Source organism: Xenia sp. Carnegie-2017, unplaced genomic scaffold (assembly GCF_021976095.1).
Source record: "Xenia sp. Carnegie-2017 unplaced genomic scaffold, XeniaSp_v1 HiC_scaffold_23, whole genome shotgun sequence".
Classification (NCBI taxonomy): Eukaryota; Metazoa; Cnidaria; class Anthozoa; order Malacalcyonacea; family Xeniidae; genus Xenia; species Xenia sp. Carnegie-2017.
This window is the reverse complement of record NW_025813486.1, coordinates 11,824,287-11,842,095: the sequence shown is the minus strand read 5'-3', so window position 1 is coordinate 11,842,095 and position 17,809 is coordinate 11,824,287. Positions and strand designations below refer to the sequence as shown.

Sequence of the window (17,809 nt, the reverse complement as noted above, 5' to 3'; positions counted from 1 at the left end):
TATTAATATGTAACTCTTAAATAATCATTCCATGCCATTCTCTTACACTGGTCTATAAAATAGCCTTTATTAAAACGTAAGATGCTGAACTGAGCCCACTTATTTATCCTCCATCGTGTCTTGAAACATCCCGTCAACAATAAGTTCATTTCGAATTAATTTTGATGTCAAAAGCTGATCTTGCATGTCGATTTTTGCACGTCATGTGAAATAAGCGTTTTAGCCAAAATGAGGTAATTGGGGGCAAAAATTCTTAGTAGATAAAAACTTTAATGAAGTTAGAACTAAGCTAATTTCAATTGCAGGTGTGTGCTAATGAGCATAATATCATCACAGTACATGCAAGTGTCAATTGTGGTATTTGATATTGTTTAATACGTACATCCTTCCTTAGATAACTACTTGACTTTTCAAACATTAGCTATAAGCATGTTGTTTTATAGCAAACAAGGGAATTATCATTGGTTTAAAATTCATAGTTAACGTTCTGTTATATTTAACTGAGTTACGCTTGCAAGTCTGGATTTAAATTCGTCAGTAAGAATAATTACAATAATTCACTATATCTACTTATTACTGCTACTTATTGTTTCCATTCTTGATTACGGGGGAAACAACAGAAACTTTGAATAATAATAATATCAGTATATAATTAACTATGTTGACAATTGACATGTGAGACGGCATGTGCTTTCTTTAATTTGGGTAAATTCGGGCAAATCAAATACCACGTACGTTAAAAATTTAGTTATTCTTCTGGAAAATCAACGAGACGGAACTACTAAAAAACCAGATTCACTACACGAACATTAATTATTTTTTCAATTCTCGGTAAAAACCTGGAATCCGTTTACGGAGCGCGCAAAGAGAGATGCTAATTCTTCTACTAAAATTTCTTTGCAGATGCTGTTATTTGTAGACTGGCAACTGATAAATTTAAATTATGTATTATTTATGAAAAATAGTTTTCTTTCTGAGCAGACTCTAAAAAAACTTTTCTCATATTACTCTTATATATATTCATCACATACATAATATTCCTTATAATACTGAAGATGGCATCATGAGATGTTGAAACATGTTTATTAAATGCGCAAAGACTTTTCTCTAGTCAAGTACTTTGTTTGCCATAAGGACTTCTTGACTTTGGTTTATATCCGCCATTAGAAATGCTACGTTAATGACAAAAGCTTATGTTGCATGTCGATTTTTGCACGTCATGTGAAATAAACGTTTTAGCCAAAATGAGGTAAATGGGGACAAAATCGTAGTAGATAAAAACTTTAATGAAGTTAATACTAAGCTAATTTCATTTGCAGGTGTGTGCTAATGAGCATATTATCATCACAGTACATGCAAGTGTCAATTGTGGTATTTGATATTGTTTAATACGTACATCCTTCCTTAGATAACTACTTGACTTTTCAAAGATTAGCTTTAAGCATGTTGTTTTATAGCGAACAGGGGAAACTATCCTTGATTTGAAATTCATCGTTAACGTTCTGTTATATTTAACTGAGGTGAGCTTGCAAGTCTGGATTAATATTCGTCAGTAAAGATTTTGTCTTTTTTTCTACTTAACAGTTTTGCCAATATGTCTTATACACATTAATGGGAAACCTAAATTTTGAACAAAAGACTTTTTATTCCTTTTGGACTTGCAGTGGCTTTAGTACTCTTTCAATTTGTGAGCAACATAAGTTCATTTGTAAGCTTAGTTACAGCTTATGTCATGAAATGATGGACGTTTTTAATATACAAGAGACTTAATTAAGTCGTGTTTTTGAAAGCCTTTTAATGATGACTCGATTTTCCTGTTTTCTTGAGTGCTTTTATAAAGAGGGCAAGAATCTCAAAGAGGAGAAATACACGTCCTGATGAGATTCAGGGAGTCCTATACGGCACAACGAACAACATTGTCATATCAGATAAAATAAATCTATGCACTCAAATAAATGGTAAAGATGCGATTTATATTTACGATGTATAGCTGTACGTGTACAACAAATCGTTGACATCAATAAACATAAAACAAACTATTACTTTGGTTGATATTATGCTCGATTGCTGAGCTGTTAAGATTAATATTCAGCGAAACCTGATATTTAAGAAGATGTAGGGCTTGTTTATGTAGTTATACTTTCACAGGCTCGGAAAACGAAAAATGCTGCAAGGGAAAGTAAATGTCAATATGAGCAAAATTGAGTACACACTGGAATTGTTTCTTAATTCTCATGGCAATGCATACAAGGCAAAATACCAAAACTTTACTATTTCGATAATTTTGGCAGTATTAGCTCATTTGTATATTTAAAGCTGATCTTGGAGCCTATGTGATGTAATTTGATAAACATTTAAGCCACAAGTACACAAATTTAACAGCATACAATGATTACTTATTGCCAGAATTTGAAGGAATTTCTTGCTTCGTTGAATATACATTTTCAACTCACAATGTTCTGCCGATTTTTACCAGACCAACATTAAAAGTTTAAACAACTTTTAATCATAAAATTTTAAGGGGGAAATACAGAGTTAATGTTAAATCAATATCAACCACGTGTCTTCGCTGTTATTTCATGCATACCCTACGTTATGGAGGTTTACGCAATATTCGAAGATTCCACACGCAAAAGCATGAGTAGAAAATCTTTATGAATTTCAAAACTGGTTTGAGTTCCATCGTATTTTTGCAACACTGAAAGATTCTTCTGTAAAAGAAAATGTCGACTTTTCTCAGTGTTGCTTGTATTTGTTTAGTTGAAGACGTTAAACTTGTTAACTTATTGCTTATGTTTGTAAGTCATACCATTTCAATACCTTTTGAAGAAAGAGATTTGATCTGCAATATCGATCTTTCGTGCTTCGATGGTTTGATTTCACTTTTTCATTTTAACATAAGGATTAATACTTGTTTTATTTATTATCGTTTTAACGCATGGGAACCGTGTCGTTTCTGGAATCAAATACGGCAATATGGTTGGTATTGAGAGAAAAACTGCAAGAATTAACTTACATTTTTGTAAACGGAATCTATCCGATAAATTACTAAATGCGGTAACGCCAACCAACTATGTTACAAGACTAAACATTGGAATTAAACCAATATAGAATGCACTATAACCAAGTTGCTTTAAACAAATGAACACAAAATCCTCTGCGGTGTTAGCACTTGCACGACAGACAATAAATCTACCGATAAAATGAATCCATTTGCAGTAAACAAAGACAATTTCAATGTTTTAATGTACCATTCTTATTGGCGTAGGAAGAACTAGGTTTGTTCAAAACAAGAGACAGTAATAATTAAGACACGCTTGAATGTAATAGCCAAATTTATTCCATTTGAAACAGATGCTAAATGTTTTGGTCGTGTTCAACAATTGTCGAATTAGTCAAATTGGATAAGATTATTTGCTTCTTTTCTGAAGGTTAATTATCTAATTTATATTTGCGAAAGTTGGCAGTTGAAATAAAACATGAGAGTCTGTGCTTAGTTAAGTTTAATCTAAAATCTACTGTGAAAGAGTAAATTTAGGTACGAGTGTTAATGCTATCATGCGTTAAAACATGCAAACAGCGTTACATTGAAAGAAGTTTGTTTTAAAGTTTAAAGTAAGCTAAAGTCCTTGATCCTAGAGTTGATACCAAGCATAGGCTGGCAAGAGTTATACAACCACCCTATGTGTGAAGAAAATGTACTCCCCCTTCGGTCAAATTTTTGTGGGGAATATAGCGCATGCGCGATTAACCATTTTGCTACATTAAAAAGTGTCCAAGGCGACGTCTGAGACTCGTAAACCTCGGTGATAGTCGGACTTACGAACGATGACGAAGAATACTTTTTTAGCTTTGTAGGAAAAATATCGTAAATTGTTTTGCGAACAATAAATCGTTTCACATAATCCATTGACTCAAAGCGAATCGTATGAGAAAAAATTAATTTTTTTTGTTAAAGTAAATTAAAGTGAATTTTATCATTAAATGATTAAGCTTGCTCAATATTACTTTATAATCGAACGTTTACGGTAAAATTGTACTTTGCGTATGGCCATTTTGAAAAATGACATGAATCCAAGCGCACATACATATCATATGAATGTAGTACGACTGAGTGATATAAAGACTGGATAACGCAAACTAATTATGGTGCATACAAAATTTTGAAGCCAATTTTTGACAGCGGCGGCCATATTGGACTATCCTCTTCTAGTATATATATTTGTAATGATTTTTTCTTGGAATATGTATTTTTGTAATTTTCTCTTTCCGAAATCATGTCAAATCTTTATTATGATTTTTTAAGAACGTGAGAAAATTTGCATATGAAATTTGCATTTGCATTTGAATTTTTCTTTTGTACCAGGACTAAAACATATGATCCAAAATAAATGCGAAAGAAGCAGTTTGTTATATAAAACGTAAACAAAAACTAAAACAGTGCATAGTCCAATATGTCCGCCGCCCAGCTTCAAGTGAAGCACTCAGTTGCGTTATCCAGTTTTATACATATCAGTGTGTAATACGTTAGCTATGTGTCAACTGTGAAGTGTCTGTCCACGTACAAAGATAAAGCAATAGTTGTATGCACTTAGCAAAGAATCATAAGTGCCAGAATCCAATGAGCATGTTCTTGACATGAACTCGATTCATGCACTGTACAAATAAATAGTTTATTCTTCACAAAACTTCATAAAAACCAATAGATAAAAGTCAAGATACTCTTTAAATAAAGGCTCGCAAGCGATCACAAATATCAATTATATGACATTCAATCAAAAAGGTATTTGTAACTCTTTCTTTGTACTATCACTACTATAAACTGTCAGGTATATAGCCCAATTCAGTATTAATAACAATGTTTATGAATTGTTCGTTGTACTCATGCAGAATTACAGTACTCTGGCTATTTAAGTCAAACGCAGAAAAAAATGAATCCCTACTGTAGAATCTACTCGTAAAAGCAAAGTAAGTGCTTTAGTCACGGCATGACGCAGATTGTGAAATCTTGTTGCCTCAAAACGAAGAACCTGCGACTAAGCGCAATTCTGAAGTAGAACAATTCGAAGTGGGCCCGTTGCTAGAAGAAATTTCGCAGACACTGGACGAAACTGAAAAGACTTCAGCAATCGTCAACCGAGAAGCTCACCTCAATTATCAACCAGCGTTGGCTGAATAAGCTGAGCGACGAGAAATTAAAAGAAAAGCAGGCTAAATATTTTAGGGAAATTAGACCGCGCAGCTGGAGAGCGTGATTTACAATTGAGTGCCATTCAATCACCCCTGACCATGCCGGTCATATAGCAGCACACACCCCCAATGAACTGTTAGTTGCTCGCAATAACAGCAGCAAACGGAATAATGATAATCTTGTTCGTATGAACGCTGATGTTATAGCGATCCAGGGACATGTAAGTTTTGCATTTTCTCAACGACAACGTCACGCCATACGTCCCAATCTCCATCAAGAATTTGATACTTTATGCGCATCGCATATTCCCATTACGAAATATTTGTTTGGAGATGAATTGCAAACCCCAAATTAATCACATTCGCACATCCAACAAGATTGGCAACGCGACAACAAGTTCTTGTAATCGCACTTGGCAGCAACATTCCAAACAAGAGAAACAACGACAATGGTGTCCTTTTTTATCCCGTCATCAGAGAAACACCCTCTATCGGTCGAAGAGGACCGATTCCGGAAGAAACGATCGGGCACAATGAACGATCGCAAGTAGAAAACACTGAATTTTTAAGAAATTTTAAGATTTTACAGAAAAACCAGTATCCTTCTTTGGTACCCACGCTAATAGCGTATTTGAATAAAAGCTTGGAGACCTGTCAGGCTGCCAGCATATAAAATTTTTTAAGTGCATGATAAAGACTCACCTCTGATAAAGAAAACTTGGAGAGTGTTTTTGCAAAAATTTAATTTGACACAATTCCGATTCAAAGAGATTTACCCAAACAAATACAGCTACCGGAGGTTGAAATGAAAAAATTGATTTAGAAATAAATAAATTACACAAAAAAGTTTTGCAGATATCTCACCCTGATTCAGGGAATTTGTATCTCCATTTTCACTTGCCCCAAAAGGCGGCTGTTATCACACGATTCTTAATCTGAAATCCTTAAACAGGCATGTCAGATATCACCATTTTAAAATGGAGTTTGTTTGGTCAGCTATTAAGCTTATGAAACCAAATTGTTTAATGGCATCCATCGATCTCAAAGATGCTTACTTTTCGGTACCTATTCACCCAACAAATCAAAAATTCCTTAAATTTTGGTGGAGAGGGCAACTATAAAAATTTGTCTGTTTTTCTAACGGCCTAGCCATCTGCCTAAGAATATTTACAAAACTCTACAAACCTCTTTTTTCATATTTACGTCAAAAAGGACATATTTCGGTATGATTTATTGATGATACTTGGCTGACGTTCAACACATATTCTTCATGTGTTCGAAATATTTGCGATACCATCTGTTTATTTAGTGAAGTGGGCTTTTACGTACATCCAGATAAGTCAGTTTTAGTTCTCAAACATGTAATTACATTTTTGGGTTTCCGACACAACTTAGTTCTTATTCAAATATCTGTCAAGACAGAATGAGCTGAGAAAATAAAACTCATGTGTCATGAACTGCTACAAGCTTCTCAGCCAAAACTAATGGATGTTTCTCGGGTTTTGGGCTGTCTAACTTCTAGTCTCCTGGTCGTAATGTACGGTCAGTTGCATTATCGCTGGCTGAAAATGGATAAAAGCGATGCCCTTAAGTCAAACCGGGGTAAATTTTTTAGGACAATGACCTTGTCTTCAGGATGACCTGCTGCATTTTGTATGATATTTGGTTGACAGCAGCGCACTTTCGAGGAATACAAATTGTTACTGCAGATTAGAATCTCGAATATCACGCACAGAAACAGAATGGTAGTTAAACAAGACTCTGTTTACGTGTGCCATTCAAAAACTAGACTTAATCCCGAACATTGAATAATTAAGTAGAGTAATTAAGTGAAACCCCATGTTTCATACAAATATGTTTGGTACACATCCACTCGTTGCTAGGTTTGTTAAAGGTTAATTTGTTGCAAGAGCAGCTCTTCCTTGATATGCCATGGTTTGGGACGTTTCAGTGGTATACAAATATTTTCAAGATCTCCACCCTCCGAAAGATCTCAATTTGAAATCATTTACCCTGAAAACTGTAATGTTTTTAGCTTTATTATCAAATCAGCGATGCCAAACACTTCATTCATTTGATGTTTCTCATATGGAGAAGAAAGAAGATCGGATAGCTTTTCATGTGCACCAACTGCTAAAAACATCTAAGCCTGGTAAGCATGTTGCTTCTTTAGAGGTTTAGGCTTATCCACCAGAGCCTGGGTTATGTGTATTCAATTACTTGTCTCATTATCTAAATGCCACTGCACCTATACGAAATGGTTCAAGGCAACTCCCATTGAGCTAGCAAAAACCTTATCATTTGGTCACTTTAGCGACCATTTCCTGGTGTTTAAAATACGTGTTAAAGGATGCTGGTATAAATACTGAAGTTTACAGTGCACACAGTACTAGAACTGCATCAACTTCTAGGGCAAACGCATTGAATAGTTCTATGGACACTATTATGAATGCAGCTACATGGCGTAATGAACAAACTTTTCAAATCTTTTATAGTAAACCAATCGAGACGAAGAACTTTGGCAATGATCTACTTTCAGCCAACACTTTCTGTCATCAGAACAGTGACGAAATACAATTAGCAAATAAACGAGACTTAACTGAAGTCGATTCTTCTTTCGATCCAACAAACGCCTCTCCAGCTGGTTTCCTTTCAAGGACAAAGTGCCCAAAACTCTGAAATCAAATGTTGTCTACTCTTTTAAGTGTCGATGCTACTCTGCATCATACGTGGGTCAAACCACTCGCCATCTACACGCTCGAATTTCAGAGCATTTGGGCATCACCCCTTTGACTGGTAAACCTTCTAAACATCCCTGTCATTCCTCCATACTATCACATCTTAAATCCACAGGACACACCACCACCTTCGAGGTTTTTAAAATACTCTCTTCATGTTCAGACTCACAAGAACTTCTTATTCACGAAAGCCTCTTAATCAACAAAATGAAACCATCTCTTAACGTCCAAGGAAACTCCGTTGTCCTTCAGTTGCTTTAATCTAATTTAGTCCGTCCTCATGTCTGTATACTTTATGATTGTTTGTGTTTGTTTTGGTTTTTTTTGTTCGTTTTTCTTTGTTTGTTTTTTTTGTTTTTTTTTGTTTCTTTCGTGTTTCTACTCATCCCACGTCATACCATCTTATCCAATATTTACTAGCACGTTTTCATCTCACCATGTAATTTAATATTATGTAAATAGGTATTATATTTATATCCCTTAATACTTGTAATTCAATATTGTCTGATGATGTCTTGAGAGTCAAGACGAAACGTTACACTTTTAAATAAATATTTCTTTTTATGCATTAAATGGCTCTTTTAAAAGCAAATTGCTGGGCTTTGATATTTATAGCTAAAGTTTATAGTGAAATTTGTATCAAAGTCAAGAAATTTCAGAGAAGTTTATGCGTGCAAGCCGCATAAACTCATTCAAAACATTTCTTTGATCAATTTCTCTAGAACTTCGTAAAGATTGCATCAATGATGCTAAATGCAGCAAAGATCAGGGATGTTCAAATAGCGGCAACTGTGTTTGTGAGAATGGAATGAAGCTATATAACTACGAAGTTTGCCAGGAAGGTAATAATCAGAAACGTAATTTAGAAATTAAAGTGTACGAAAAAGTAATCATTGTGCTGTGTAGCGATATTTTTTACAAACAGGAATTTTCTAACAAGATGCAAATATTAAAACATAGGTTTTGGAAAAGTCAAACTATGTATTAAAAATATAGTCCTTTGAAAATAGCAACATACAACTTCAACACCGCTGTCTAAATGATATTCTTGATCAATACTACACAATACGTCTACATAAAAATATTGCATGGTTTGGACCTGTTTAGAACTGTCAATCACTTTTATCCATTTTAATTGATCGTATACACCTCTTCTCCATAATGAGAAAACAAGGCAATACAAATTTTTAAACGGCTTAACCAAGATTTGAAATTATACAGTGAATGTTGCGAATGATAATCTAAGCTTTTATGTTCCATGTAAGCAAAATGAGATCCCCAAACAAAAAATATTTGTATTATCATAGATATGCCGACATTTGACATCCTATAAGTGGCAAAGTTTAATATATGAAGCAATTATTAATATATTCACAAACCTAACAGTTTTATAATCACGCATATCAAAATGCAGTCTCACTGTACGTGTTATTTAAAATTACGTATAAAAATTTATTGCGTGTGTGTGTTTTTTTAAGGAACATTTGTACTTGAGTATATTTAATTTTTAGAATGCGAGAATAACAATGATTGCAGCTCAACACTACTGGAATGTAAAAAAAGTAAATGCGTCTGCAGAAAAGACTCAAGACTTGTTTGAGACTGGAGACATCAAAAATGTCGAGGTGAGAAAAGGCATATAATTTTCTACTACTTTGGATTTGTGGTAAACTTGTAAATTTGGGTTAAAAGCACCATACCTGGCGTTTTCTTATATTTGGTAAAGTTTTTCATTTTTACACGAACCAAACTAGCTATGGCGTAATTGTATTCATAAACTGAAAAAACACTGCCTTATGACATCGCATGACGTCACCAAAAATTACCGGCCTGGCATATATCTAGTATAGAGACGTATTCATTGATGAAAAAAACGCGTTGTAACCAGCAAGATATAAACTTTGTTCGCACTTGCTTAGTATGAATAGAGACAACCACATGAGCGTAATGCAGTGCACAGCGGTCAGAATACAGTTCCTGACACTATTTTAAAGAAAGAATGAGTATAGGGTCATGCTTTGCGCGCTTAGTGCTTATGTTTTCATACGGGACCATTCGAGCACTTTCGTGGGATAAGCAATCAGATGCGTATTCAACACGCGTTTTGTTTTGTTCGATTTATGTGATCATTTTTATTTATAGGAAGCATATGTGGTTGATAGTTTGACTGTTGCTACGATATTCACGCCGTATTTATATGCTGTGCTTATGTACTCGAATAAATTATATTACAGCTGTGATTTTCGAGATGCCTTAAAATGGCCAACCAAGCGCGCAAAGCATGGCTCTGATACTCTTTCTTTAAAGCTTCTGGTTAAGTTGCTGCACATAGATTACCAACTATTTCAATGAATCCATCTTCCAACCAGGTAGTTGATGTATGTACACTTACATAGTCATCTTAGGACACAGTTTATGAAACATGCTTTGAAGGAGAATCATTTGTTCATTGAATGTCTTTGTTACATATATCATGACATTCAGTTTGCTTTATAAACGTAATTGTCACCTTTTCTTTTCAATTGGGATGTGCACTGCTATAGAGGGACAGTTTTGTCTTCTTGGCAGGCTTTACCTTAAGAATGCTTATTTTGTAGTTGTTTAGCAACAAAAATATTGTATTGCTCTCATCTCACAATCTTCGTATTACTTTATGTTTCCAAAACACTTAGGTCATCTATGTCTTTTAATACTATTAAACTTGAGTGGTGCCTCGCTTCCTTAAAGAGATTACCCATTTTCTTCACCATCATAGGCGTAGAGTTTTGTTTTTGTCTCGGAGGGCTGAAGTTTCAGACGCAAGGTCTCTTATTTACTCTTGCATTTTCTTAAAATACTCGGAATGCCTCGGAGATTACCGGTAAACATCGGATGATCTTGAAAATCGCTACTGTTTTAAAAGAATTATTGAACAATGAAGATTACCATTATCATTGTGCTATGATTTACTTATACTTTCTTTATCGTTATGATGAAAACACAAAAGTCGTAAGAATTTGAAAATTCACATGAAGTTCACAAATTTTTAATGTTCATGAATTGTTTACGAAGAGAGCATAAAGTTCGTAAATCTATGAACTTTGCTCTCGATCGGGCGACACTGTAAAAAAACATGTTTTCATCAGATTAATACCACGTCTAAATCGGATTCATTGATTTCGCAGCCAGTCAGATGTGTTTCTTATTTTAATTAGCCTATTGTTTTTTATGTTGATAATCGTATTAAAAGTTCATTTTAGCATTTACCATTCAGGCCGTATTCTGTTGCACAAAAAGTCGGTAAGAAAATTATTTACGATGCCCCCCATCGGGCACTATCATTTAACACGATAAACAAGTAGGATATAACATAGAAATTGAAAATTCACTTGTTTGCACCTTCAAAATACAGCAGTGTTAGAGTATTTCAACATTTAAAATTCAATTATTTGATGTCTTTCACAATCGATCGACGCCGTTTTGATAACGTAGTTATGGGAATACTTCATGCAAGATACATTGAATTATAAGTATACTTGTATGACTAGGAGTTACTATCGCAAGGGAAGTGCTGCCCCTCCACCAAGTAAGGTAAAACAGTTTGGAAACTGCTATTGCGTGTTTTCCATCATTTATCATCTGCCATAAACAATACAGTAATGAATGGTAAAAATAAAAATACAGCAAGAAACTGCAACAACTCGTATATTTTGTCATTGCATAAAGACAAGCTAATTGTGTCATCTTTTATTTTCAATTTGTCATATAAATCAATTTATAGAAGTAGATGCAAGAAGTAACACTGTATGTATGTATAATTACGCTAATTTCAAAATGGAATAATTGGATGAACAGTTTTCAAAGCTCATTTTACAAAAATTTGCATATTGTCATTTAGAACTCGGCCAATAACAATTAAATCATGTTAACCGGAGCTTAAGTGAAATCTTCAGAATTTCATTCACTTGGTTGTCAACAGCACAAGATCAACACATCCATCAATACAAATCGTTATATGGTGTCATATATGTATCTCTTAAGTCTCCCTGTGCTTCTTTGTTATAGCATATTATATGTTTTCACCTGGATTCATGTTACTCAGTTGTTTTAGTGAGGAATCACTTTTATGCACATACAAACTTGAATGGTACAGTCGTTGCAGTCATTATTCATAGCATTTCCATTATTGAAAGCGTAAATCGTAGTATTTTGAAAGTCTGTTCTTGATTCTTCAATTAATAACCCAGATGTAGAAATCTACAAAAAAAAGATAATATTTAAAAACTGTTGCATTATCATAAAAAGGGGAATATGAGAAGGCAATGTAATAAGCCTGAAAAAATAACTTACGTTTATCGTATTTGCTGATGATCTTATTTACATACATTATACATGCAGTGATTATGGCCATGAAATTGATTTGTTGTATAGGACTGATTACACATTATATTAAATAAAGTAGCTGTAAAATTTGTTCATTAAAAAGCACTGCTATAAGAAGTCTGTGCTAAACTATCTAAGCGGTTTTCCTCTTCAATCCTGTATTGTAAATTGGCTGATGATTTCAAGCTTGTTAATCGCTCGTAAGTCATTGGTTCAATGACACAAGATAAAATTGATTTTACCCTGCTTATTGCAACGTATGAAACTCCGGCAGTTCTTTCAGACTTGCCAATATCTATCCACGCTTTGGGAAGTGTTAGTCCTTGGCTCTTGTGTATTGTTAGAGCCCAAGCGAGTCTTAGAGGCAGCTGTTGCCTCTCATGATATCCAGTTTCTAATTGTGAAGAGACTGTGATTGGACATATTGGAACACAAAATGGTTTGTCTACATTGAAAGCAGGACCTCTATAGTTTTCAAACTCAATTATGACTGCAATAGGCAAGTCTGGTGGTTGATGGTTGTCGTGAAAAATAATATCAACAACTTTTCCCGTAGCTCCATTACATAGGCCTACAGTTGACCACAAATTCATGGTTAGCATAACTCTGGCACCTTTAGCCAGAAAAACAACTGGTTCTAACCCAGACATGTCATCAGAAGGAATTTTTTTTGTCATTTCTGAAGAATGGTGAGCGTTAATTCGTGCAATTGGATGGTCAAGCTTTGTTAGTTGTTCGTGATTGTAACTGGCAACTTGTTCATTGCTATAGAAAAGTCTAGTAGCATCTTTGAATAATTGTATATTCGAGACTTTTGAAGGTCGACGGGAAAGAAGCATTTTCCAATCATCAAGTGTTGACTCACCTTTGCGAAGTCTCAACAATAACTCTCTAAAAGTGATTTGTTCAGATGCCATACCTTGCACTCGTTGATTCTCTGTAAGTTTGACAACTTTATCAAACATTTGATATGCTTGAAAGCCTTGTTCACCAACAGTGCTAGATGGCTTTGCATGATAAAGAGGTTTATCAGCCACTGGTGGTAACTGACCTGGATCGTCAGTTAAAATTAATGAAATTCCTCCAAATACTTTAGCATAACAACCAGTTGCTTGTTTGCAACGTTTGTCTATCCAACCAAAAGTAACTTGGCCAAGCATAGAATACTCATCAATGATGATGTATTGTATATTAATCAAATTCTCTTGTAATCTACACAAGCTTTGTCCTGTTAGGTCTTTCTTACCTCGTGATCCTATCGGTAACTTCAATAAGGAGTGAATTGTCGTTCCTCGTATATTATATGCAGCTTTTCCAGTTGTGGCGGCAACAGCACACTTGCTTTGTAATAAATTTCGAATTCCATTGATTAGGTAACTCTTACCAGTCCCTGCTACACCATTTATAATTAAACACAATGGCTCTTTATCTAGCTTTGTATCATAAAAATGAGATTTGACAATGTCATAGGCATTTTTTTGCATTTTACTGAAAGTGTCAATATCAACATCATCATATTGCTCATCCACGGAGAATTCTTTCATGTTTGTTTTTAACCATGATGGCAATTCATGGATTTGTTGTTCAGAGTAATTGTCACTGTCAGCATGCCAGTCATTCACAAATTCTGTCATTTCATCAGATCGGTTAAAAGGTGTATGAAGGTCTGATATAATCATCCATTCCTCTCTAGTTACCTCTGGTTGTTCAGAACATTCAGCTTCTGGTTGTTCACTTTGAATGACAGCTTGTAACTTGTCAAACCAATCAGGAACATTTTTTTGTGCATAAGATGTCTGCAAAAAATCTTGCCAAGTGTTGATGTAAGTCTCATCAGTAGGGTTTTCTTCATCATCCCATGCGTTGTTTTGAGACCTTCTCCATGGTTTGTACCTTAAAAGTTGGTACTTGCAATAAAGTCCAAAGTTTTGACCTTTTGGATTTGGAGAATATGTTGGAAATATTCTTGGTACAACATTTTCAGGCAATTTTGCAAGTTTGTCTTTTACAACTTTGTACGTTGTAGCAAATTGGACAAAGTTCATCGTCAAAACGTCTTGTGAACTATCATATTCATGACGATTGGCGTATACATCAAGAAGAGAACGATTAGTGCATGACTCACCTTCTGCAACATTTTCACGCACACTACGTGAACCGTTTAGACTTACTGGAACCACATTAAATGATGAACTGTGAAGTTTCAGTGACAACAAATGATGCATCGTCTCTTGCGCTGCATAATCTCTTTCCCCGAGAGATTTCATGACGATTTTTTTAACAGCTCGATGAGGCTCACTATTAACATCTACAGTTTGAACAACAGAATTGAATGTTTGCGTCAATAAAGGAGATCTTGGCTCACCTTTAGCTGCATATTTCGTGAGATATTCAACACAAGCATAATGATCGATTACAACTTGGATATCGCAATTGGCTCTCCATCCTTGGAGTTGAAGCTGTTGATGATTATTCAACCTTGCATCATTTCGTTTAGTTACAACCTTTGTCCTGTAATGATTATCAACATCTTTAGTGTGAAGCTTTTCAAATTCTAATTTTGTATTGGCACAATGTTCAAATGGAAAATGAAAGCGACATTTCAACTCTTCTTCGTTTGCCTTTTTCCTGAGACAGTAACTTGTGCTACAACGAGTGTGTCGTTGAACCATGTTTACAAGATCTTCATAATCTGATTGTTTTTCATCTTCAGGGATATCTTTATGAGGTCGTTGACATGGATGAACCTCGGGTCTTATCCAAATGTCTTCATCTGGTGGGTTTGGATTGATGGTTGATAATAACCAATCAACATATTGACATACAGTCTCAGCAGCTCTGTGACCAGCTTCAATGTCCTGGTCTAGTTCTGTTCTATCATAATAATCATTTTCTTCCTTAAACTTTTGTGCTAAGAAACCTTTTAAGGCAGTCTCAGTAAGTTGACACAAACCTGGGTCATTTTTCAGTTTAGAAGTTCCATGACAATGGATACTACCTCTACCTTGATACTCGTATCTAAACCAGTGCCATTTTGCACCAAGTGTTTCATAAAGCCAGTGTTTAATAAAGCTTTCTAATCTTTGTGTAAAAAACCAATCCACAAGATGAGGATTTTTTATAACATTTTGTCGCCTTGTCTCATTGGTGGTGTGAGAACTTTCACAATCAACATTAGCGTTAAATAATGCATGTAACTCTGGCCAATGCATATCAGCCGAGGAGAAAGTAAAAAATAATGTTGGTGATCCAACATTTGTAATAATGGCTTTTAGCTCCTCTTGAACTCTATTCCAGTAAGCATTTGAACCTGCAATATTCCCAACATATCTGGAAAGTTTAGACATAAAAACATTAGCACTGCTACTGGCAGCCATTTCTCGCAGTTCATCTAAGGTGAGATGAGCTTCACCTGGATTTTGCCTCAGGAAAATTCCACTTTGTTGTAAAATTTGTTTTCTTTGAAGCATATTAAAAGCCCAATATGAAAATCTTGGGTGATTTGCAAAACGGTATACCCATTTACCATCAATAATTTCAGCAAATTTTAAAAGATGCTTTATTCTTTCTTTTAGAGGAACTTCTCTTAAAATCTCTTGATTAGTACAATCACCTTTCCCTTCAGGAAATAATGTTGGAAAAGCCATTGTGGCTAAATGTGAGATTTGATACTCATTTATTGGATCACTTTCAACTGTAGGCCATAACATTGGGTCAGTTGCATTAAGCTTATTTTTGACAGCTTCAACTTCCTGCTGTTGCTGTTCACCAACAGGTAAAAAACTACTCATATCTGTAGAGTCATTGTAAACAATATCTTCAGAAGAATTATCAGTACAAGGACCTATATCAGGTGAAGAGCTAATGTCAGAAGTAATATCATCATCTGTCTCCACAGTCATAAGTTCTGGCGGTGCACCATTTGCAGGCAACAAACTCAGTGCATGATCATTAATTAATATTTCAGAATAATATGGGTTATTGTTCTTCAACCACACTAAAGCATTGTGTACTTTTTTTTTCTCACAATCACATCTTTAAAGGTATTGTTCTTGCCTTTAACCTTGATGATAATTACAGCCAAATCTTTAGGATATCTTGGCAAAAATTTGGCAAGTTCTGTGACATTTTGTGGCAAGTTGATACAATGCCCTGAATAACCACGTTGACCACCTGGTTTAACATAAACTCTCATAATTGGCAATGCCCGAGCAATTAACATTTCCTCAACTTGAGTTAAGTTTTGCAGTTCATCTGGGACAGATGAGGGAATCATGGAGTTTTCAAATGAGAACTTTCTAGGATATTTTTTGTCTCTAGAGCATCGTGAACACACATAAATTGATGCTGGTTTAGATTTAAGGGGCCATGCCTCATGACAAATTGTACAATGACTGACAATATATTGCACTGACTTATGAAACTTGTCCATATTAGCTATAGCCCAAGGTTGCTCTTCCAGACCACCATACATAGTGTTGTCAAAAGTATTCAAGTAATCTTGTTGATTTATTCTCTGTTGAAATTGTGACCCTATTGTAGCCCGCTTTTGTTGTTTAGACTGTCTATCTTTCTCAAGTCTGGCTTGCTGTTCAAAGTTTGTTTCGACTGACTTCTTTTGTCTTTTAGATAGTCTATCTTTCTCAAGTCTGGCTTGCCGTTCAAAGTTTGTTTCGACTGACTTCTTTTGTCTTTTAGATAGTCTATCTTTCTCAAGTCTGGCTTGCCGTTCAAAGTTTGTTTCGACTGACTTCTTTTGTCTTTTAGATAGTCTATCTTTCTCAAGTCTGGCTTGCCGTTCAAAGTTTGTTTCGACTGACCTCTTTTGTCTTTTAGATAGTCTATCTTTCTCAAGTCTATTCTGTTTAGCAAAGACTGTTTCCTCTGATCGCTTTCTTTTCATGAAATCATTCACTTTTCTAAGTCTGATTTGCTGCTTACAGTCAGTGTCATTACCTATTATAGGTTTTACATTAGTTTTTGTAACATGAATAGGTACTATTTCAAATACATTAACATGTAAGTTATTTGCAAGAGAACACAAAAATTGCTCTAACTCCAGAATACCTGTAAATTTTAGGACAACTGCAGTGCCATTAGGATCTGGCATGCCATTAAAGTCTCTGGCATGAGAATCAAATAAGTAAAAATAGTTTGATTGCTTTATTATTGCCATCATATAGCCTTCTAATAATAATATAGCATACCTATGCTTGATGAATGTATTGGAAAGTGCCAAATGAATTGTATAGTAGTGAGACTCAATTTCACCATCAGTTATTACAAGACCTTGAAGCTCATGTTCATAATTAATAACCCAAATCACTTTATCAACGAGTTCCACCATAATAGGTACTTTGTTGTTTCTTAACCCCATCGTTAATTCAATATTTTTTGCAACAACAGGAAGTTCTATGTTATTGGATGCCTTAATTGGCCCTACCTCAGTAGGTAGTTGAGTGTTGTTTTGTGCCTTAATAGGCACTACCTCAATAGGTAGTTGAGTGTTGTTTTGTGCC

The 17,809-nt window shown here is 34.8% G+C and overlaps 2 protein-coding genes across 2 annotated transcripts; both read right to left on the bottom strand.

Annotated features, from left to right (window-relative positions):
- Positions 1–12,187: 12,187 nt before the first annotated feature.
- LOC124449423 (ATP-dependent DNA helicase PIF1-like) lies at positions 12,188–13,450 on the bottom strand. The gene is made up of 2 exons (XM_047000344.1): positions 13,273–13,450; positions 12,188–12,963 (listed from the first exon to the last, which is right to left on the bottom strand). The coding sequence occupies exons 1-2, from the start codon at positions 13,448–13,450 to the stop codon at positions 12,386–12,388; spliced, it is 756 nt and encodes a 251-aa protein (XP_046856300.1). The 3' UTR covers positions 12,188–12,385.
- Positions 13,451–13,557: 107 nt separating this feature from the next.
- LOC124449122 lies at positions 13,558–16,192 on the bottom strand. Its single transcript, XM_047000069.1, has 2 exons — positions 13,675–16,192; positions 13,558–13,631 (listed from the first exon to the last, which is right to left on the bottom strand). Exons 1-2 carry the CDS (start codon positions 16,190–16,192, stop codon positions 13,558–13,560), a joined length of 2,592 nt encoding a protein of 863 aa, XP_046856025.1.
- Positions 16,193–17,809: the final 1,617 nt, after the last annotated feature.